Consider the following 21,016-nt stretch of genomic DNA (forward strand, 5'->3'; position numbering starts at 1 on the left):
GTAGTATTCGTTAGAACGTGGCGGGCGGTCTCTCGGAGTGTCCGGAATGCCGCGCTCTAGCCAAAACGAGACGGGGTCCGCGGAGTGCGTGGAGTGCGCGGCGGGAACCCCTGCAAATGCCCTTTCAAGTCATCATTATCTAGTCTAAAATTACATACGGAGTACAGACATTGATGAGCTGAAAGATTGTTACTAGCTTCTACGTACTTGTCCATCCGGTCATGAACATGGACAACATGGATAGCGACGGAGAGGAAAACAGCGTCTCCTCCACGCGACGGATCCCGGAACAAAAGCTGTCCGTGAGTCATATCATTCCCGTCATATTCCCGAATCGGACGGCGGTGCCACAGCAACTAACAGCTCCTGGCCAGTGTGACCAATGCAGACAACGAAAGGTTAGCTATGGTGGGACATGCTATGCAAGTATGTATTGACCAATCTAGATCAAATGCGATCGTGAGGATCCCTGTGGTCCATGCCAAAGGAAGCAAATACCCTGTTCATACCCAATTGGCTTCAAGACAAGAGCCAAGCGACACCGTGCTTTGGTGTCTGATGGCTAGTAAGTTGAAACCATAATACAAAGTGCTGAATTACTAAGCTGGACTTTAGTGAAGCCAAGTTGAACGACATCTCGCAAAAGCTGGATCAAATCAGCCTCGCTGTGAACAACATCACCTCACCTGCTCATCTCCATGGAGGCTCATCAGCCATCCACACTGCCTTGGCTTCACATGTGACTCCTCAATCGTACACAAACTCCCCATCAGAACCACTAAGAAGCAACGATGATGCTTCTTCAGAGTTGGAGGACGATGTCACACTCACTACCCAAGCGACATTCGCAACCAACTTTCTACAGCAATTAGTGGACAGCAGCAAAGGACCGGGCCAAGTACATGAACTAGAGAAGAACCTAGATGAGTTGCGAAAGATCTTGAGCAAAGGGAATGCTGGGAATGCAGATCCTCAACTTGTCAATACCCAGCAAACTCTTTATCCTACAGGACAAGGAGGTTATCAACTTCCCCCGATTCATTTAGCTATGATGGCTATACAGAAGCTTAGAGGTGAGCCACCATTAGAATGATATGGAGACATACTGACACAGGGTCTAGAGTCTCCAAGACTGAGATGCTTTTGGTGTCTCGAATTTGAGAGTATTGGACAGTTTGTTGAGTACTTCATGACAGTCTACTTTGGCAAACCAACACTCGCCGATCTTATCATCACCCACGCAGGTCTACAACGTCTCTTACTGGAATGCGACAAGATTGAACAAGACTCAGCTCTGAAGACCGAGTTCAAGACCCAGGGACTTCTCTGTCGACAGAATTTGGAAACGATACTGGCCAGTCTCCCGTTCAATTTACCATGCACAGCCGATTATGTTCTGGCTCTGTACATGGCTGTAAGTAAAGATTTGTACTATTTCACCAAGCTTTAACCGCTGACATCTCCCAAGGCCACGTACTACCTTGACAGATGTCGCATATCGTTATCATGGAACTGTCTCGCAGCCTCAGCACAAATGTGTCAACGACTCGGTCTCATTCGCGAAACCCTCTCCAAGCCAGAGACACGAGAAGAGAAGCAGCGCAGAGGTAAAATAGTATGCTGGATACACATGCTGGACAAGATGCTCTCGATGCGCCTCAGCCGACCATCTCTTATACGCGTTGGCGAAATCACATTGAACTTTGAAGCATTGGAATATACTGGAAACGATGACCTACCGCCGATGTTGTCGAAATGGACGAACTTCTGCGATCTACAAGCAAGAGTCTACGACGATTTGTATAGCCCTAGAGCTTTAATGCAACCGGATGATGAGAGAGAGTCTCGATCGAGAAACCTTGCGGCGGATCTGAAGAGACTCTACCATGGTAGAAATGCAGCAGAGGTATGTAAACGTGATGCAGAATGATACTCAAAGACTGACGAGTGAAGGACCGGTTCATCGAGACGTCACGAATCAGTGTTGGGGAGACACTGACTAACCTCTTCCAACGAGCTGACAAGATCGCATATCTGTCGATGCTCTGTCTTGTTTACCGAGCCATCAAGCCCAAGCCCACCACCCCTTCCGCCTTCTGTGATGAGTGTCTCGAAGTAGCCAAGGAGGCACTTGATGAACACAGGATATGCTTGTCTATCCTACGGGACGCCGAATCCGGTTTGCTTGAGCATTACGTGCACTGGTAAGAGAAGACAAATCTGCACATGAGCAAGGTCAGAGACTGACAGAAACACAGGGCGTTCATGGCAGTACCTCTTATACCATTTGTGGTACTCTTCTGTCGCGCCATCGAGACATGTGATCCAGCGCACCTGGAGAACCTGGCAGCTGTAGTTGAAACAGCACACATCACTACAGACCTTCCCGACGTTTACAGGAAGCAGCTACGCTTGTTCAAACTTATGCACGATGTAGCTTGCAAGTATGTAGGTTCCAGAGCAAACAACACATCGGTTCATGCATCAGGTAGAATACCCGACACGCCTTTTGAGATGCTTTTCGTTGAGGCGGGTGTTCCTCTCCCAGGGCACATGAACATGCCGACAAGTATGCAGAGCTTCCAGGATGGAGCGCAGCATGGTGGTGGTGCAGGCTTTGGGAATCAGGTAATGGGTCAGGATGGGAATGCGGTAGAGTATGGGGGTTTTACACATAGTATGGAGCTGGGGAATTGGTTTGAACAGAACCAGGAGATCTTTATGATGTTGGACAATAATATGGAGCAAAACCTGTAGTTTCGATCAAGAGATTGTTACTGGGGTTTATTGCTAGTGTTGTGCGGTAAGGGCGTTTAGCATGGAGAAACGCGAATAACATCAGACATGAGCTCTTTACTGTTGCGCTAGAAGGAAAAATGTTGTTCAAATCGTCATTATTCCATACGGGGGATGGAATGGCTTACTGAGAGATAGATGACCGTTTGTTTAGTGATTTGAAGTACAAGTAGATGGATGTTTGGAAGGTCCTTGATTGACTCTTCAAATGTATTATGGTGTATATATCCATGTCTAATGCAGAATAAACGGCAAGATAAATATAGGATACAAAGATAAAGAACAACTAATGAAACATGATATGTAATCCCGTCCGTCTATGAGAAACAACCATCTACGCCTTCTTGCTCTTGCTCTTCTTGGGAACCCGAACTAACCAGTAAATAGCAACAGCAGCAGCACAATTGAACAAGACATAAACCCAAAGTAACCCAAAGTCCCTCCAGCGGTTGTCAAAGTTGATGTTGATCAACTTGAGGAACGAATTCGTATTGGCCATGGGACAGTAGTGACACTCGGTAGTGCTGCTCCCACTTCCACTTTCAAGATACCCACCATGCTCAGAAATGTAGGAAGAGAGGAACTCGTTGCAAGTCGATCCGTTCGTGGGCTTAAAGTCCAGAATCTCATTCGCAGCACATGTAACGGGCGCGTTCGCAAGCGTCGTGCCGAGGAAACCCTCAACGACATAAGTGAAAGGGTTGACTCGGTACATGAAGATCCAGAAACGAGGGAGGATGTCGGGACCTGCGAGGACACCGCAGAAGGAGAACATCATGATGAAGATCAGGTTCAGGATACCCGCTGCGGTGTCGGAATCGGGAAGACCGGCGATGATCATGTGCGTGAATGTCGAAGCGAGGAGGAAGAACATCCAAACGTGGAGGAAGATGGTAATACCACGTGAGTCAACCTGGTTCGTCCACTCGGCGTTGCGGTAGAGGCCGATGGGATAGTACCAGACGATGAAGGAGAAGACACCGATGAACTGAAGAAGTGTCAGTAAAGAGTTTCGACAATGTTAAAGATGGAGAATCGCTTACCGAGTTCCAGGCAACCTCAACAGTAATGTTGGCAAACATGAAAGACTGCCACGAGTACGTCTTTGAAGGGCGCTCGCGAGCCTCAAACAAAGTCCTCTGCTCCACAAAGACAGGCATCATCTGTTCAGATACCTGAGAGAAGATGGTCAAGAACAGAAAGGCACCAAACATCTGATTCTGAAGTCCACGAATCGTGTTGCTGCTGTCCATCACCGAGAGTCCGATGAAAAGGGCCTGGAAGAAATGTTAGCATGAGTTGAAACATGATAAGTAAAGACAGTGACTTACAGCGCCGACAGACAGAAGAACCTTGGAGTACATGTACTGAGGGTTTCTCCAATACCCTTGGAACAGTCGTTTGGTCACTTCCCACAATTGAGTTGGGTATGAAGACGCAAACTCCTTGTATTCAGAAACATCACCAGCCGAAGCTTGTGCTTGACCGGATAGACTCTCAGACTTGAGCGATTGAAGCTCCCTCTGCACAGACTCATACTCGGGTGACTTCCTCCAGATAGCAGGCCAATCGATGTCGCTGTGTGCACCTGGAGCAGCTCCAATGACGTGAAGCATGTGCTCAGCAGGGTTGGCCTTGGGAGGCAAAGCCGGTCCTCCGTTACGAGTGAAGTAGTCCATCAAGACCTGCGAATTGTGTCCAACTTCGCCAAAATAGACAGTCTTACCTCCCTTGGCAAGCAAAAGAAGTCTGTCGAACCGTTGAAAGAGCATGGCTGAGGGTTGGTGGATGGTACACAAGATGGCCTGACCGCTCTTGGTCAATGTCTCCATGAGATCACAGATAGACCACGAAGTCTGGCTATCAAGGCCGGAGGTAGGTTCGTCGAGAAATAGAAGAAGTTGTGGTCGGGCGACAAGTTCCACACCGATGGTGAGTCTCTTACGTTGTTCAACGTTGAGTCCTTCACCAGGAACACCAATGATGGCATCAGCATAAGCATCCATTCCCAGTAGCGAAATGACAGTATCAACGTAGTCAATACGTTCCTGCTTGCTGTACTTGGCCGGTTGTCGAAGGATGGCGCTGAATCGAAGAGCTTCTCGTACCGTTGAGCTGGCCTGGTGCAGATCCTGTTGGGTGACGTATCCAGTCTTCCTCTGGAAGGAAGAATCGCGTTGGTGACCGTTGACAAGCATTTCACCAGAAACGACCCCCATAGTGACACGGCTGGCGAGAACATCGAGAAGGGTGGTTTTGCCAGCACCCGAAACACCCTAGAAACCAGTCAGATACTTCGTTGCAAAACAAACGGATCAAGAAGCTTACCATGAGAGCTGTCAATGTACCAGGTTTGACCCAACCATCAACGTGATCCAAAATCCTGCGTTCTTCGGCCTTGATCTTGATATCGTAGCAGACATCATTCCAATGGAAGACAGATGTTTGTCTCTCAACCTCGACCTTCTCGCTCGAGTTACCAGGAGCCTCTTGTTTGCCGACGGGCAGGCTGGAACCGGACTCTTCATCGCTGGCACGTTTGCCAGAGACCTTGTGCAGGGACTCACGGAGAAAGACCAAGACTTCACCCTTGGAGCGCTCAGAAGCCACGTACTCGGTTGTCAAAAGGTGGAGAGCCATGTAGAAGAATGCCCACACGATGAGAATACCCAAGTTCCTCCATCGGTGGCTGTTGACGAAACCGAATGAGGTCCGTAGGTAATCCTCACCTCTGACGAAGGACTGTCCAGGTACAGAACCAGCGATGTTGCAGACACGTTCTCCAGAGTTCAAGTTCTCGTAACCAGCTCCACTGGGAACAAAACTGGAACAAGAATACTCTTGGCCGTGAAACTCGATCAAGAACACACTCTCGAGACCATAGAACACAGGGTTGATCCATCGGATCCAGGCAAGCCAGTCATGCATGTAGGCTGATGGAATGGCGTACCCAGAGTACAAGACCAAACCCAGTAGAATGACACACGCGGGCGCCAATGCTTGAGAGATGGACTTGGTCGATGACCCAATGAAGCGAAACATCATTGACATGCACATCGTAAGCGCGAACGAGAAGAGCAAAAATGAAAAGAAGGGACCAGGCTCGCGACGAAGATTACACATGAAGTATAATGTCGTGTTCATCAGAATCGCGTTGGTCACCTTGTACGGAAGATCGGTGACCATAGCTGCTAGCGACTCAGCACTGGGATGGTAGAAGGCGTAGCGGGAATGTTTCTCCACAATCTTCCTCTTCTCATAGAGAGTCATGATCTCGAGAACACTACTGAAAGCGTTCATGAGGACAATGAAGAACAGGAGGGTTGTGCGACGGAAGAAACTGGTTGTGTTGTGCGGCAGGTTGTAGAAAATACTGGAAACTATCAGGGCCTGGAAGACGTTGGTGACGAGCATGGTGAGGGTGATGCTTGGGTCGCCGACGAGCATCTTGACACTTCTCCAGAGGTTGATTGTGTACTGTTGCCAGAAGGAAAGGTTGAAAGGTGACTTCTCGCGTTGGACACGGGCTTGGTCGAGTCGTCGTGATTCGGAGAATCGTTGGAGATCGGGTCCGTCGAATGGGTGTTGTTCCACGTAATAGTCGATCTCGTCGACGAGTCTGGATCGAGCTTGACTGTTCTTCCACGCGAGAGCAAACTCGTCGGAAGTACGAGGAGGATTGGCCCCAGGACGAACGATTCTCTCAACAGGGTTGGTCATTGATGTCAAAAAGTCGGCTGTGGTCTGTTGCTCGGGACATACAAAGCCCAAGTCCTCGAAGTAGGCCTGCGCGTCACCTGTTCTTCCGAAAAAGATCTGGCGACCCTCGTACAGAACGACGACCTTATCGAAAAGATCATAAGCGCTTTGAGGAGCTTGGTAGATAGCAACGCAGGACGAAATACCGAGAACGTCAGCCTGTGTACGAAGGACACGACAGAACTCGACGGCATTGGCGCTGTCAAGACCTCGTGTGCTGTTGTCCCAGCACTGCAAAGGTGAGTAACCAAGAGCTGCCTCTGCGATAGTGACTCTCTTGCGTTCGCCACCACTGACACCGCGTACAAAGTCATTGCCAACCCTTGTGTTCTTGGTATGCGATATACCGAACATGGCCATGATGACATCGCGCAAATGCTCGGCATACTCTCGTGCAGTGACGCCATGGGGAAGCTTGTCCTTTGGTGGACAGCGACAACGGGCAGCGAAGTAGAGTGTGTCGCCAACGGTTAGATGAGGAAAGTGGTGATCGACTTCGGCAGTGTAGATGGCTTCGCCTCTGTAAGCCTTCTTCATCTGCTCCGGTCGGATGCCCTGATAGTTAAGAACTGTGTCATCGCCGAGGTGGAAGCCGTGTGTTTCGCCCGAGATACTGCGAAGTAGGGTAGAGCATCCAGATCCAGGAGGACCCAGAACACAAAGCATCTCACCTGCTTCAACAAGACCATCGAGGTTTCGAAGGATGTCGATACGCTGACCCTTGTACCCGCCAATCTTTCTCACAACGCTGGTGGCATTGAGAAAGATGTTGACTAGAGTATCTTGGAAGTCTGTGGCTTGGCCGAAGCCGAATGCGTCGAGGTTTTTGAAGGCGATACCGGCTGTTCGGGGAGTGTTTCCGTCTGCGGCAGCGGTGCGCGTCTTGAGGTATGCTTTGGCCCATTTCTTGGGACTGAAATGAGGGCTTTCGGGATCGAGGGAGGTGTTTTCGCCGAGAGGGAATAAAGGACCGTGGCCAGATGTCGCGGACTGGCTGGTGATTCTTCGAGCTAATTGGTGGATTTCGGCATCGTAGTCGTGATCTGAAGTGTTGTCGGTGTTTTGTGTGTCTTGAAGTGTCGTTGAGGAACTAGAAGGGTTGTGTTCCTTGTGGTGTGCCATGATGAGTTTGCTTGTACTCTCAATCGTGATCCTCCAAAGAATGGGGAAATGGTTGTGTTAATGTCTTATATGTTTCAAGGTAAGAGATGAATGAGAGATGATGTCGATAAGCATCAATCAGATATTAAACCAACAGTCTTTCGCAAGGTGACAGTTATTTAAAAAGCGAATAAGATAAAAAGCTACGTAGGTCCGGAGCGCCGCGTCTTTCAATTGCCGGTACTAACATTAACCAAGACAAGGGAGTCCCATTCTCTGTGAAAGACTACGGCATCGGGGGACCGAGAAAGTGGATCACTACGGTTGTACGGACTGTCCGCATCCCGGACTGATGAACTTCTCTAACGTGCCTGAGCTAAAGCACATCTTGGCGCAGTAATACCGCGCTGATCGAGCGGGCGCTGGTAGACTGGAGTGATTGTTGGCGGCATGACGTACAGAAGCTTGGCCAAACTTTAACGGTGCCCACGGGCACCGAGATGATGATGACAGGGGTTATCCGAACTGTGGCGTTGGAGAGTGAGGCGCATTTTATCCGTCCAGGGATGAGACTCGGTAGTGATTGGGATGAAAAGCAATCTGTTCATTTACTAGGAGAGCGATTGGAGATCACGTGCACAAAGACCAGTAGAAGAGTTCTAACCTGATTTAAGAACCCATAAAGTGAATAGACCAACTAAGGATCGGAGACAGTATGACGTGCTCAATTCATCTCTTCTTCTTAGCGCGTAAAGTCAAATCGTCAGGTAGCGATCCGGCGAATTGCGTATGTATTAGAGGTCGACTTTCGAATAAATTAATTGTGCTGTCAAGTACAAAACTCGTCCTGTTCAAATCATTAGATAAACATTTTCAAAAAGTTTTAGAATTGTCCATCAATCTACCCGTATAGTGAACATGCCCGGCGCTGGTTGTGAAGGAGTCTCACGCTGGATCCCGTCACCTAACCTATACTTGCCAATTACTAGGCTAACTCGTTGTCACGATCATGTTTACATATAAATATCGTAGTACTAGCCGCCACGATCGCGGCTCACTCGCCCCATTTATGATTAATCGACCTAGCACGACTCTGCTTTGGACCATCTGTGCTGGAGAGCTGTAGAATGGCGAAACACCTACGATGTCTATCCATCATACCGTGGCATAAACCACTGTCATCCGAAGTCGATGATCTCTTATTTGCATGCCCCCGGTTGGATGCTATCCCAAGATCGTTGACGATGTATTCTCGTGAGCGGGACGAGTGGGATGAAAGAAAATGTAAAAACAGGCTACCTGACCCAAATTACAGTCAAGGTGATCCATTGAGGGGATGTGACGATATTGAGGAGGTCCTAGAACGTTTGGCTGCAGAATAACGCACTTGCACCTCCTTTTCTTCACTATACGCTCGGCGATGAGATACCGCACATTCTCTGTATGGTGATGCGACAATAGCACGGCTGGGGGCCGTTGGGTGAGTATCGTCAGGATGTCCGAGCTTAGTGTTTTAAAAGCATGGAATTGTGCTTTATATCGTTGTAATGTTTACCAGATCTCTGAGCATGGCAGAAGAAGTATCTGGACCTTCAACTGGATGATGACCAGGATGTAATTTAACTTTGTTGTTTGAGATCGTAATAAACTCAACAATAAGGTTTCAGTCCAAACACGTTGTGATCAGCAATATTAGACTGTGGGGATCACGTCCGACAAACCCCAGGGACTCAACTGGCCAGCGAGACAAATGTTACTCAATGGGAAAGCTTCTCAGTGCGACATGCCGGGGTATATAATGTGATATCTTAGGTAAATACGGAGTAATCGATGGGGGATCGTCGTTTTTTCGAGCGGATGTTGAGGTGCCGGAAACACTCCGCTATTTGAGTGAGTCAAGTGGAGCGACATCAATTGCGAATTCCACTATAATATGGTTCCGCGACTAAGCGAACAATTTTCAATGGCCAAAAATTGCCAGCTTGGACGTCACGAATGGCAGAGTTTTTAAAGGGGATAATGACATGACATGAGCCGTCGCCTCAATCTTGAGAACTCACGACACTTCCAACCAGTAACAACAATGGACCAAATCGCGGAACCATCAACTACAAGTCGAAATCATTTCGGAAACATGCCTTCGAAATGGAAGAAGGGCGAGCATGAAGACGATTCCAGCCATGATGCCGTCTTCGGAGAGATTTCCAGCGAGGGTCCCGACTACCGAAGTGTGAGTACAAACCCCCCAATCATCATCGAGTTGGCCAGACTAACAATATATCAAGGTCGGATTGGTCGGTACTGCTGGTTTGATGATGAAGACACAAATTGGTCTTGGTGTTCTCTCTATTCCGGCCACATTTGATGCTCTTGGTTTGATACCAGGTGTCCTTTGTCTTGTTGCCATCGGCCTCATCACAACATGGTCCGATTGTATCATCGGTGTCTTCAAACTCCGCCATAGACATGTTTATGCTATTGACGATGCAGGTGCCATGATGTTTGGTCGGGCAGGTGGGGAGTTCTTCGGGTTCATCATGTGGCTCAGTAAGTTCCTACGTAATCACTATATGACAAGTGCTGACCGTTTAAGACTGGGTCTTTGTCTCCGGCGCTGGAATGTTGAGTTTGTCCATCGCTCTCAACGCGGTTTCCTCACATGGAGCATGTACTGCAATCTTCATTGGCATCGCAGCCATTTTGGGATTTGCACTATCCAGCATCAGAACGTTGGGCAAGATGAGCTGGCTTGCATGGGTTGGAGTCATCAGCATTGTCATTGCCGGTAAGATCTATTCCTCTGTTGTATATCCGCGTGTAGCATCGATCAGCTGACATCCTCAGTTCTCATGGTGACTATCGCCACGGGAGTACAGGACAGACCCGACGCAGCCCCCCAGGACGGTACCTGGGTTTCCGACTACCAGCTCTTCAAGACCCCAACCTTTGTGCAAGCAGTATCAGCCATCTGCTCATACGTTTCGGCTTATGGTGGCACCCCAGGCTTCTTTGCCATTGTGGCTGAGATGCGCAGACCGGAACAGTACAACAAAGCTGTCACCATCTGCCAGTCTATTGTCACTGCTCTCTACGTCACGGTCGGTATAGTCATGTACTACTTTTGTGGCTCTTACGTGTCATCCCCAGCCCTTGGGTCGGCTGGTATGGTCATCAAGAAAGCCAGTTACGGTGTGGCTATCCCAGGATTAATCGTCAGCATTACTCTGGTTTCACATGTAAGCACAATCACTCCCTTCAGTTCATTTCCCCAGCTGACATTATGCAGTTACCTGCCAAGTACATGCTTGTGCGTTTTCTACGAAACACCAAGCATCTCACCTCCAACTCGGCAACCCATTGGGCAACTTGGTTGGGCTGCACATTCTGTGTGACAATCATCGCTTACATCATCGCAAGCGCAATTCCCATCTTCTATGCCCTTGTCTCCCTGATTGGAGCTCTTCTTGGCAGTCTTCTGTCGTTCCACGCTATGGGGTTCATGTGGTTCTACGACAATTGGGAAAAGCGCAGCCTGTCTCCCACATGGGTATTGGCTTGTGGTTGGAGCATCTTTGTCATTGCTGCTGGCACAATATTGATGGTTGCTGGAACCTATGGATCAATCTTGGATATTATCCAGGCTTACAAGGCGACTGGAGGCGCAGGTGCATGGTCGTGTGCCGACAACTCCAATTCTACCTAGATGGGGGCTAAAGAGTATTGGAGAGTCTTGGTTAATTGCAATTTAAGTGTTTATTTATTATATAATTTAATCCTGTTCATCGCAGGTAAACAGTGTTGTGATGAGGCTGTTGTCGTTGTCGGTAATGAGTGGCTATGATATACTGGGACCACTGCCCAGAGGACGAAAGTCATTTTCCGGCTTTCAGATGTGGCATTGTCTTGGTAGATACAACGGTGGAATACGGGTGCAACATCCAATCTTTTAATGTTTTCAAGTGTTCGTCAAATGTTACCTATCTAACCTTCCACGGGTCATGAAGAATTCCATGTCCTCAGAACCCTCCTTTAGAAGACGTTTCCCTTTGTCTGTTTCATCTCCGACACCTTCAAGTTCCTAATAAGCGCAACCCAAACGAACGCCAAAGCCATGATTGCAGTCCCGGCAGCCAACATCCTTGTCTGAGCATATCCGTACGCTTTTTGGATACCGATACGCTCGGGTGTTCCCTTGGCATAACTCAACTGGGTATCAAGATCACCATAGATAGCTTCGAGGTTGTCGAGTGCACTCGATGGCAGGTACTTGAGCAATGCTTTCTCAAAGGTATTTGTCCAAATAGCCCCAGAAATAGTGTAGCCGATACTTCCACCTGCTGTACCAGTAACATTCAACATGGCCAACGCTGCAGCGACATGTTGGTGATCAACGGCCGCCAAGACTGCAAGTTGCATACAGATAGTAAAGACACTACCCCCCACCGAAATGAAGATCTGCGTCATGACGAGATAGCCCACGTATCCTGTTGGACTGCGGAAATAAATCATCAGTCCTTGGGCAAAGATATAGAGTGGCACGCCGATCCAGAGTAGCCACTTGAAGTAGCCTGTCCTCCTAATACCCCATCCAACGAGGAATAAGAGAAAGCCAGACACAACGTTGAAGGTGTTGTTTACATAACCAGCTTCAGATACTGACAGATAGTTGACGACTTGGAGGAAAGACGTGAAGTAGTTGTTCCAGCAATAATATGAAACCTGATATGTCAGATCTAGCAAACACGCGCCCACTAGTGTTCTGTCGGTAAGGAAATGGAACTTTAGGAAAGGAACGGGCGCGATGTAAACTTCGTTGATGGCGAAGCCGACAAGGAGGACGAAACCGACGACGATCATAGCGATGATGTAACCAGTTGCCCAACCGTTGGGAGCTGTCGCGGCGATGTTGAATGGGAGAAGGAATATGATCAAGCCGGTCGCGAAGAGGAAGACACCAAGGACTAGAGGTTGTGATATCAGCGAAAAGAGCGAGTATACCGAGACATGATGCACTCACTGTCAAATTCAATGAGGTAATGCCAGATACTCTCTTTCAACGTCCTACCACTGGCCTTCTTAGGAAGAATGTTCTTCTTGGCCTTGTGCAAATTGACTTTCAGAAGAATGTACAAAGGCGCACAGATGACTGGTGTCAGGAATGCAAAGGTACCGAACCCCCATGGCCAGCCAATGTTGACAAGCATCTCCTGGGAAGCGTAAGATCCAGCGAATGCAGAGATCATGTATGGAGAGGATGTAAATGCGTAGGCTAGAGCTCGATTCTTTAGATTGGTCGCGTCGGCGGTCACGACATCGATGCTGTAGATGAGGCCTGTAAAGCCGACCTGGTAGAAGACCTACCCAATTTGTCAGTGTCTATGGGTCATTGAATGACGCATTCCGTGTTGCTTACATTGGCAGCACAATAAATAGACAGATTTGTGCTTGTGGCCATCAATATGAGACCTAACTCAGCAAAGGCCACCATGAGAAGATATCCTTCTGCACGGCCCCAAAGGTCAAGAAGTTTCGCTAGAGGGATAAACACAGCAGCCGTCATGGAGCTCGCAACGACATCAATGACGTTCAGAAGGGAATGTGCGCCCCATGAACTCGTCACATAGGGTACCAGGCTACCGACAGTCGAGCTCTGAAAAGCGTTCAGAAGATATACGAACCAGATGCAAATGAAGAGTGTGATGAGAGACTTCTTGGTCCATATGAGTGTGATAGCTTCCATGTTCCTGACACCTTCAGTGACGTCTTCATCTGGTAGGCTGTCTCCAACAACAGGATTGACTCCATTTTCCGGTGATTGTCCAATCTTTTCGTGGTCAGTGATAGTTGTCATCTTAGTCGCGTCAACGTCTGAGCTCTTTCCAGAGCTAACACGGGGCCGCAACCTATTCCAAACACCCATTATGATAGACACAAGAACGTAAAAAAATAGAATATGAATGACAGAGAATAGTGGAAAGAGAAGGGAAGAAGGACAGATCATGTTGCGTTAAAACTGGAACACGAGTGCTCATAAGACTGAGTACATTTCCGACGTCGGTGGATAGCCTCACAAAAAAACCGCATCAGATAAGATCATATCTGTCCGTTGGTCCCGATCAATACTGGGTCTTTTGCATTCAACTCGGCAGGATCGGCAATAAAGAGTGGAATATTTAGCCAACAGGTTCCAATTATAAAGCGATTGTCAAACCAAAAGAGGTTCAGCTCACGGTAATACGGCACCGTTGGATCCACTGCGTACGTCAGTAAGATTATCTATGGTAAAGACTAAAGCAACCAACATGATCAAAGGACAAAGCGAAACAGGATGTTTGATCAATCTAATCTAATCTGATCGATCATCAGCCATTGATAGCGGCTGAAATCGGGCTCTCGAGCCAGGACCGATCTGATTGATAGACCAGTCAGAAAAATGAAGGATTGGGGGATTTTCTTTTTAACATTTTCCAATTGTCAACAGATGGTAAATAGTATTGTTATAGTTTTGGGGATCTACTTTTGTGATCACTACCTATTTGCCATCCGAAATTGATAGTGTACCATCAGTCATTGAAGGATTATGGGATATTCTTGAATAGATGCATTCCTGTACTGGCATTATGAGAGCCCAGGCGGTGAGAGCTTCCGGAACCATCCAAAAACACAGCGGTGGAAATTATTACAGTCTCCTCCCTTTGTTGTGCAGGTGCCGATCAAACATGGCCATACCTGAATTGATTTGTGGCTGGCTGACAAGTAGTGTTGTGTGCAAAAACGACGCAAGGGCTGCAGTCTGAGATTGCAAAGAGCGCAAAACATCAATAGAAAGACAGGAATATTGTCTCAGCCTTAAGTCGAACTGAATCAGAGGCGCGCATTCCAACCTTTTTGGTTAGTGAATGGTATCGGATGAACAATTTTGTCATTTTAATTGCAAGCCTAACGTAACCGCCACCAACGCTTTGCATATCTAGATTATATACCCTTTGCACTCAGAGGGCATAATAATAGGCCGCTGCCGTGACTTAAAATTCAATGTGCCACTAATCCACGGTTTTTGGATACAACAAAATGAGATTTAACATCGTAGCGTTCGCGTTGCTTGGATTCGTGGTTGCTTCTCCATCTGATGTACCAGATATCGAGGATGCGAGCCCCGAACACGTGACCTACTGCATCGCCTACGAATCGACTTACCTCGTACCGGTACCCATCGGCACAAACTCTTCGGAACCCAGTTCATTTGCAACAGAAGAGCCAGGCTTTGTAGCCTCTGACTCTACAAACCTCCCACCGTTCACTTCAATGAAAAAAGCAAGTACTTCAATCACTACTGGGAACACTGAGCAACCCTCATCGCCCACCGACGACACTATAGCTCCACCTGCTCTTTCACCTAGAGGGAAGCGTGTTATATTCCTCGTCACACCTTTCGGCGAACTCACCAAGCGTGACGTTGGAAGCTTCGTTGGCAAAGATAATCCCGATGTCTGTACTTTCGCTACAGTCTATGTCCTTGGTCAGGGCCGACTCTTTGAAGGGAATTTCCCCATTTCTTACTCGGGGGAGGACTTCCAACAGCTCCACTCCTCGACTTCACCTGGTGCTGATAGCATCACTACCACTTTTGGCAGCGAAGGGGGCGTTCTTGGGTTCTCAAATCCTTCTTTACCGGGCGGTAGAGCTTCTTTCTGCCAGACCCCTTCGGATGGCCAAGTTTACATCACATACAACTCCAAACCATCTGGATGCGTTTTTATTACGCTTAATATCTACGAAGGTGAGTGTTTTCCTGTATTTATCGTTATGCCTACCACTACTGACAGGCCTGCAGTCGAACGATGCATCAACGGAAAGATTGATGGCCTTGAAACCACGACCTATGGCCTCAGCCGATCCGACAGTGTATACGTTACAACTGATCCTTCCGCTGATATCACCATGTCGAATACTCCTGAAACAGAAGTCCTGGCAATAAGTGAAAGCAGCAAACCGGATAATACAGATGATCTCAGCTTCACCAGGTCATCGGATGCAGCCGGTATTGTATTTCCTACACTATCGATTGCCTCTACAGGGCCCTGGAATAATCAGACATCAATTACATCAACACTCTTCCGAGGCTCTGATATCCCAACATCAATCGATGACATGGCCTCGAACACAGACCTGGCCCCTTCTTCAACATCAAGAGAAGGGTCAATTTCTGAACATCCACTTGAGCCCTCCTCTTCAACCACCCCTGTTTTTGTGAAGACAGAAGATCTCGCCTCCAGGTCTGGCGAATTATCCAGTTCGGAGGACCTTTCAAACCATTCAGATGTTGAGAGCAGTACGACTGAGACAAGTGCTGCAACCGGAGATCTCAATTCTTCTGATACTCTCGTAACAACAATGGAATCCAGGACAGTGGACTCTACTAGAACTTCTACTGATACAACTACTACCACTCAGGAGCCAGCTCTGGTCGCTCGCAGTGTCACCCGTAACGGTAACTTTGCTATATCAGACCCCAACTCCCCTAGTTCCGTTGAGGGATGGACCATCAAAGGGGAAGCTATTCAAAGCAATGGAGATGGCTACAAGGGAGATGGCAGTACTGATAACGGTTGCGTTATACTTACCGTGTCGGGAGTGACAGACGCTCGCCGCAAGCGAGCCACTGTCTCTTCTTCTATCGAACAAGTCTTGACCGGTCTAGATACGACGGTAGAGTATACAGTACAGTTCTACTATTTGGTCACAGGCACTTCTAATACTGGATCTTGTCAAGTCATTGGACGTGCTGGGTTACAGGAGTTCTATTCTGAGGATATTTACTTCTCAGAATCCAGCACGCCATGGGAAAAGGCTATTGGCACCGTTATGGCGGATGTAGAGGAGGCTCCTCTCGTTTTTTCTTTGTCCTGTACGGGAGGCGGCAGGGCTAAGATCCTTGTGGACTCAGTTTTTGCTTCAAATGAGGTAACACCCAGCAATATAGACGATTATGAGTTGGATTATGGGGATGAGGGTAACTGATGGAGTTTCAGAGTTTTGTGTCGTGATTCAGGGTTTTCGGCTATTGACATGGTCGCACATTTTTCCTTTTTCTTTATTTCCACTCTTCAAAGTTCAACTGTGATCTTGATGCCCAGGTTATCCTTTAGGAATGCCCTCATCGATCCTGGTCATTGTTCTATCGGATTTCCCATCCCTTCTTTAAACTGATACTCACCTGTGAATGTACCCATAAGATTGATCACCCTCCACAGATCAAAATCACTGCATGATGACCATGGAGATATCAAAAATACCTTTCTCAACAAGAACACGCGTCTGTCGCCGAAGACTATCAACATCGCAGCGGGCCCACATGATGAAATTGAATAATTGAATACATCAGTAATTTAAGCCTTGGTCCCTTTTAATATTACAACCCAATCCTACTTTCGCCATGACTACTAAAACGACCTTTCATAACTTTTCTAAATTATACTTTTACAGTCGTCTACTCCACGTACTCCCCAGTGGTCATCACCAGTATGTCAAATTCCTTCTCCTCGTAATCATCCGCGAGGTCATCTAATCCCGCTCCTTTGGCAAATCTTGCACACCAGCCGTATGAGACGCCCAGCTGCTCAATCAATCCTTCTTCCTGAAGCAATGTTGCATTTTCTTGACAGAGTCTCAACGCTTCCGAGTCTGTTTTTGGAATCTCCGCGAATCTGGGCCTTTCCACGTCGTTTTTGACATCCTTGTAAATCTCCAAAATACCTCTGATCTGGCCAATTCGTCGTCGCCGTTCATCATGCTTTACAGCATCAGGTCCCTCGCATGCGGGACAACTGCATGCAAATCCCCAGTTGGATAGTTCTTTCAGTCTTGTTTGGCGGGAACAAGCGACTTCGATGTACGAATTGTAGATTTCCTCATCTTGGCCGATATCTCTCACGGCGTAGACTTCCATCATGCCCGACAGCTCGTCATAAACCCAGCATATATTGGGCGTGCACGAGTGATTCATCCGGCAAAACTCGGTAAAAAGGCCACATTCTAACCCACCAGCAGTTATACTTGCGGCGTTGGTGTAAAACTTTGCCAGAACGAGACTGCAGTCCATGTCGGTTCCAGGGCATAGCTGGTCTTTGAGAAACGAAAACTCCCTGAGCTTCTTTGAGTTGTGATATAAACTCATGAGTTTATTTTTCTGACTGGTACTCAATAGTGATGCTTGATCAATGACACATCTGTACTCTGTCTTGGATTTTGTTTCCACCTGCGAGACGGTCAAGAGGGCTTTCTCGTGAATGATGCGCGTGCCAGCTTTTATCAGTCTAGTAGCAAATAGACCATGCCCGTTAGATGTAGTTTGCATGCGATAGCAGCATTGTATCTGTTCCATTGGCTCCATGGGTACAGCCGCGAAGATGTTTGCGAGTGACACGATTGAACTCTTTTTGAACCATGAGGCTCAAAAGTCAAGAGCCAATGGAAAGCTGTCGATAAGATAGATCGATAAGCGGATAGAAAAGATACGTACAGCATTTCAGGCCAATCATTCTTCCACAAAATTGATTTAAGCTTTGTACTTACTACAACCAGTACCCTATCTTCGTGTGACACCTTCAAACTTCATACCTTCAACACTCAACAATACATCGCCATGGTGAACAAACTAGGCCCTTCTCAGCCTTCCCGGCGAGGTATGAGCCAAGATCTATCATTACTATTTTCAAGTTGACGGTGGTTATGCTTACGATACCGAATGTGACAAACTCAAAACCGTTGACAATCGACCGATCGAGCTCTCCCTTCTCTGCACATGTCGCACCATTGCGTGCGAAGCCAGGCATCTTCCCTTCTCGCTCAACGCAATCGAATTCAGGACTCTTTACCGACCCGATTCAAAAAATCTGGCGGGATGCTTCAATCTTGTTACTACCACCTACCAAATTCTAGAATCTGAATTGGTGCTGCTTCTAGCGACCGCAGGTGCATTAACTTCAGAGATACGTAATCAGCTCGCCTCGGAATTTCCAGACTTCGGTTCCCGACTTGCTCGTTCTCTTCCACCCTACGAGAATAACCATCGATTCTGCACCCGGAATCCGAGAAACGTTGGGGGTAGGATACGCGATCGATACACCGCGCGCTTACCGGCCCCTGACCCAAGTGTCAGTTCTCTCCTACAACTGAGGTCTACACTATGCCACCAAACACAAGATGCTCTTGCTACGAATGCCAGCGTTTTGTACCTATCGTCCGGCTTTTACCGCGGCTTTTCTAGAATAAATCGCCCTTATTCTAATGACTATCCTTTTTGGTCTCATAGCTTCTGGAAGGCGGAAAAGGCCTTGTCATCCGCTTTGAAGCTTTTAGCCACGCAAAAGTCCACCGAGTTCGACCGCCAAATTTGCACAAACTTCCCACAATGGGTGGGGAGCTATCCCCCGAACGAATTTCTCAACTTGCGGTTTGATCACTGGGCAATCCCTTCACCATCCAAAGTCAAACACGCAATGGATCTTTTGGCAATTGGTAATGTCTGGCACTTGCCTGGGATGTGGTATGACCGGGATGTAAGGTCTAGAATTACCCAATGGTTACTGGATGCACTCGCCGTGACAGACATTAGCATTCCCGCTGAGGCTTTCACATTGGTTCTACAGGCAGGCTCTTACAGAGATCTCTTCACGGATCTGTTCCAGCAACACATTCACAACGAGATTGCTTGGCATCGAGCTTTTAAAGTGCAGAACCCGGACATCGATATTGATGGCCCAGTGAACTGGAGATACAGTTTCATTCAAAGTGTTATCATGGACACGCAAGAGGCTGTTGCACTTGAGGCCCTGACGAACGGAACCTCGCCGATCTTACGCAGCAATTTTAATACCGGCGTTGCACATGAAATTGATACTATAATCAATAACACGAGCCACCTTGGACCGCACGAGTGGTTGAAAGCATGGAATGCTGCTAAAACGGACCTTGAACAAGCGATACACCGAGTTGACTACAACACCAGGGTATCTGACAATTTCGAGATCCGGACAACTTGAATGAGTACCGTGGTTGAAGCAAAAAACACCACCTGGTTGGCTGCGGGAATACGCTTCTCCGACATGCGCTTCACGTAGAGATACGTCACATTTGTCCAAATCCTTTGCGAATATAGTCATCAGCCAGTGCGTTCGCTCATTGCAGAAACTGGCATAGATTGAACTTTAATTTGATCCATGACCAAAGCAGACTAACCATGTACGTCCAGAGGAGATGGTGGTCAGAAACAGATGCCCTCTGTAACTCTGAGAAGCTTGCGAAAGCGGGCGTTTGCGTGAGTCGGTTGTTAAATGATGTGTGTGACGGGGCGGGGAAGCCGGCGAGGTGCTAAGAGGGTCGAACCGGAAGACGACCTAAGGAAATGAGGGTGTGATGCCACATCTCCATGAGACTGTAGTGACCTCTCACCGCAAATGGTGCGACGACAAGAAGCAACTGACAATCTCAACGACATTCTTCCAGACCCCTATCACATGTCGCATGTGTGATAGCAGGAATAGCATTGGCAGTAGCGTGGGTATGGCACTCATGCAACAATATCAACTATCACGCTACTCGGAATAGTTGCCGGATGTCTCTGGCCAAATGTCAACGCCCATATGTCTTAGACTGGAAAGGGGGTCAATTGAATGAATGTTATTATCGTTCAACGTATTTCAATGCTGATCTGGCTCGTACTCAGATTCTATTCCTTCTCGAGATGATCGATGGCATTCACAAATTACATCTACCTGCACTGGTCAATGAAACTTCATCTGCCCACCTTCTCGTAAGTTAGTCTAAGATTCGCGTTTTTCAACGGCAAATCGTTCATTGTTCGTATTCAGCTACACGACGCGTAACGATCAGCACAGCACATGTCTTCTTTACGCGGATGTGCGTTGCCTACAAGACTAATGCATTATCTACACTATTTACGCGTTGCCTAGCTGACGTTGTAGTGACAGACTCGACATACTTATTATTCACGTATGGATCAAGTGCGTCTGTCGGGAACTGAACAACAACATTCCAACATATGACACGCATCTGATTTTCTGCTTCTCAACAACAACATTCATCAATACTCAAGTCAAAACACTCCTTCGACACGACTGTCAAGATGGCGAGGGAAGCTACGAACTCCAACCTTTTGTGATACAGCGCCACCATTGGTAGAAACTGGCGTACCGTTGTAAGATCGTTCAAGGATGTCCAAAACTTATGCGTGGGTATAGTGGGTTCTAGGGGTAGGTCCCATATCTTGCAAGCCTTTATCAAGACCAGTTCGTTAAAGATCGTGATTGCATCTAGATCATGCCTGGAAGTCCAAAGA

The 21,016-nt window shown here is 47.7% G+C and overlaps 7 protein-coding genes across 7 annotated transcripts; 4 read left to right on the top strand and 3 right to left on the bottom strand.

Annotated features, from left to right (window-relative positions):
* Positions 1-174: 174 nt before the first annotated feature.
* On the top strand, positions 175-3,041 carry EDB82DRAFT_518257 (uncharacterized protein). Its single transcript, XM_065609033.1, has 8 exons — positions 175-302; positions 375-398; positions 447-565; positions 616-1,073; positions 1,122-1,414; positions 1,469-1,906; positions 1,954-2,204; positions 2,259-3,041. Exons 1-8 carry the CDS (start codon positions 222-224, stop codon positions 2,755-2,757), a joined length of 2,163 nt encoding a protein of 720 aa, XP_065463612.1. The 5' UTR covers positions 175-221; the 3' UTR covers positions 2,758-3,041.
* A 1-nt stretch (position 3,042) lies between these two features.
* EDB82DRAFT_542273 (ABC-2 type transporter-domain-containing protein) lies at positions 3,043-7,677 on the bottom strand (the record flags this gene model as incomplete). The annotated part of the gene is made up of 4 exons (XM_025725762.2): positions 3,043-3,784; positions 3,840-4,073; positions 4,128-5,072; positions 5,125-7,677. The coding sequence occupies 4 exons, from the start codon at positions 7,675-7,677 to the stop codon at positions 3,131-3,133; spliced, it is 4,386 nt and encodes a 1,461-aa protein (XP_025594329.1). The 3' UTR covers positions 3,043-3,130.
* A 2,062-nt stretch (positions 7,678-9,739) lies between these two features.
* Positions 9,740-11,359, top strand: EDB82DRAFT_548835 (transmembrane amino acid transporter protein-domain-containing protein; the record flags this gene model as incomplete). Its single annotated transcript, XM_025725763.2, has 5 exons — positions 9,740-9,886; positions 9,942-10,203; positions 10,250-10,441; positions 10,501-10,892; positions 10,943-11,359. 5 exons carry the CDS (start codon positions 9,740-9,742, stop codon positions 11,357-11,359), a joined length of 1,410 nt encoding a protein of 469 aa, XP_025594330.2.
* A 326-nt stretch (positions 11,360-11,685) lies between these two features.
* Positions 11,686-13,576, bottom strand: EDB82DRAFT_548836 (major facilitator superfamily domain-containing protein; the record flags this gene model as incomplete). The annotated part of the gene is made up of 3 exons (XM_025725764.1): positions 11,686-12,617; positions 12,674-13,013; positions 13,070-13,576. 3 exons carry the CDS (start codon positions 13,574-13,576, stop codon positions 11,686-11,688), a joined length of 1,779 nt encoding a protein of 592 aa, XP_025594331.1.
* Positions 13,577-14,727: 1,151 nt separating this feature from the next.
* EDB82DRAFT_580743 (uncharacterized protein) lies at positions 14,728-16,772 on the top strand (the record flags this gene model as incomplete). The annotated part of the gene is made up of 2 exons (XM_025725765.2): positions 14,728-15,436; positions 15,491-16,772. The coding sequence occupies 2 exons, from the start codon at positions 14,728-14,730 to the stop codon at positions 16,675-16,677; spliced, it is 1,896 nt and encodes a 631-aa protein (XP_025594332.2). The 3' UTR covers positions 16,678-16,772.
* A 266-nt stretch (positions 16,773-17,038) lies between these two features.
* On the bottom strand, positions 17,039-18,065 carry EDB82DRAFT_518265 (uncharacterized protein). The gene has a single exon (XM_025725767.2). The coding sequence runs from the start codon at positions 18,047-18,049 to the stop codon at positions 17,147-17,149; it is 903 nt and encodes a 300-aa protein (XP_025594333.1). The 5' UTR covers positions 18,050-18,065; the 3' UTR covers positions 17,039-17,146.
* Positions 18,066-18,301: 236 nt separating this feature from the next.
* On the top strand, positions 18,302-19,700 carry EDB82DRAFT_481563 (uncharacterized protein; the record flags this gene model as incomplete). Its single annotated transcript, XM_025725768.1, has 2 exons — positions 18,302-18,341; positions 18,376-19,700. The coding sequence occupies 2 exons, from the start codon at positions 18,302-18,304 to the stop codon at positions 19,698-19,700; spliced, it is 1,365 nt and encodes a 454-aa protein (XP_025594334.1).
* Positions 19,701-21,016: the final 1,316 nt, after the last annotated feature.

Source organism: Fusarium venenatum, assembly GCF_020744135.1.
Source record: "Fusarium venenatum strain MPI-CAGE-CH-0201 chromosome Unknown EDB82scaffold_4, whole genome shotgun sequence".
NCBI lineage: Eukaryota > Fungi > Ascomycota > Sordariomycetes > Hypocreales > Nectriaceae > Fusarium > Fusarium venenatum.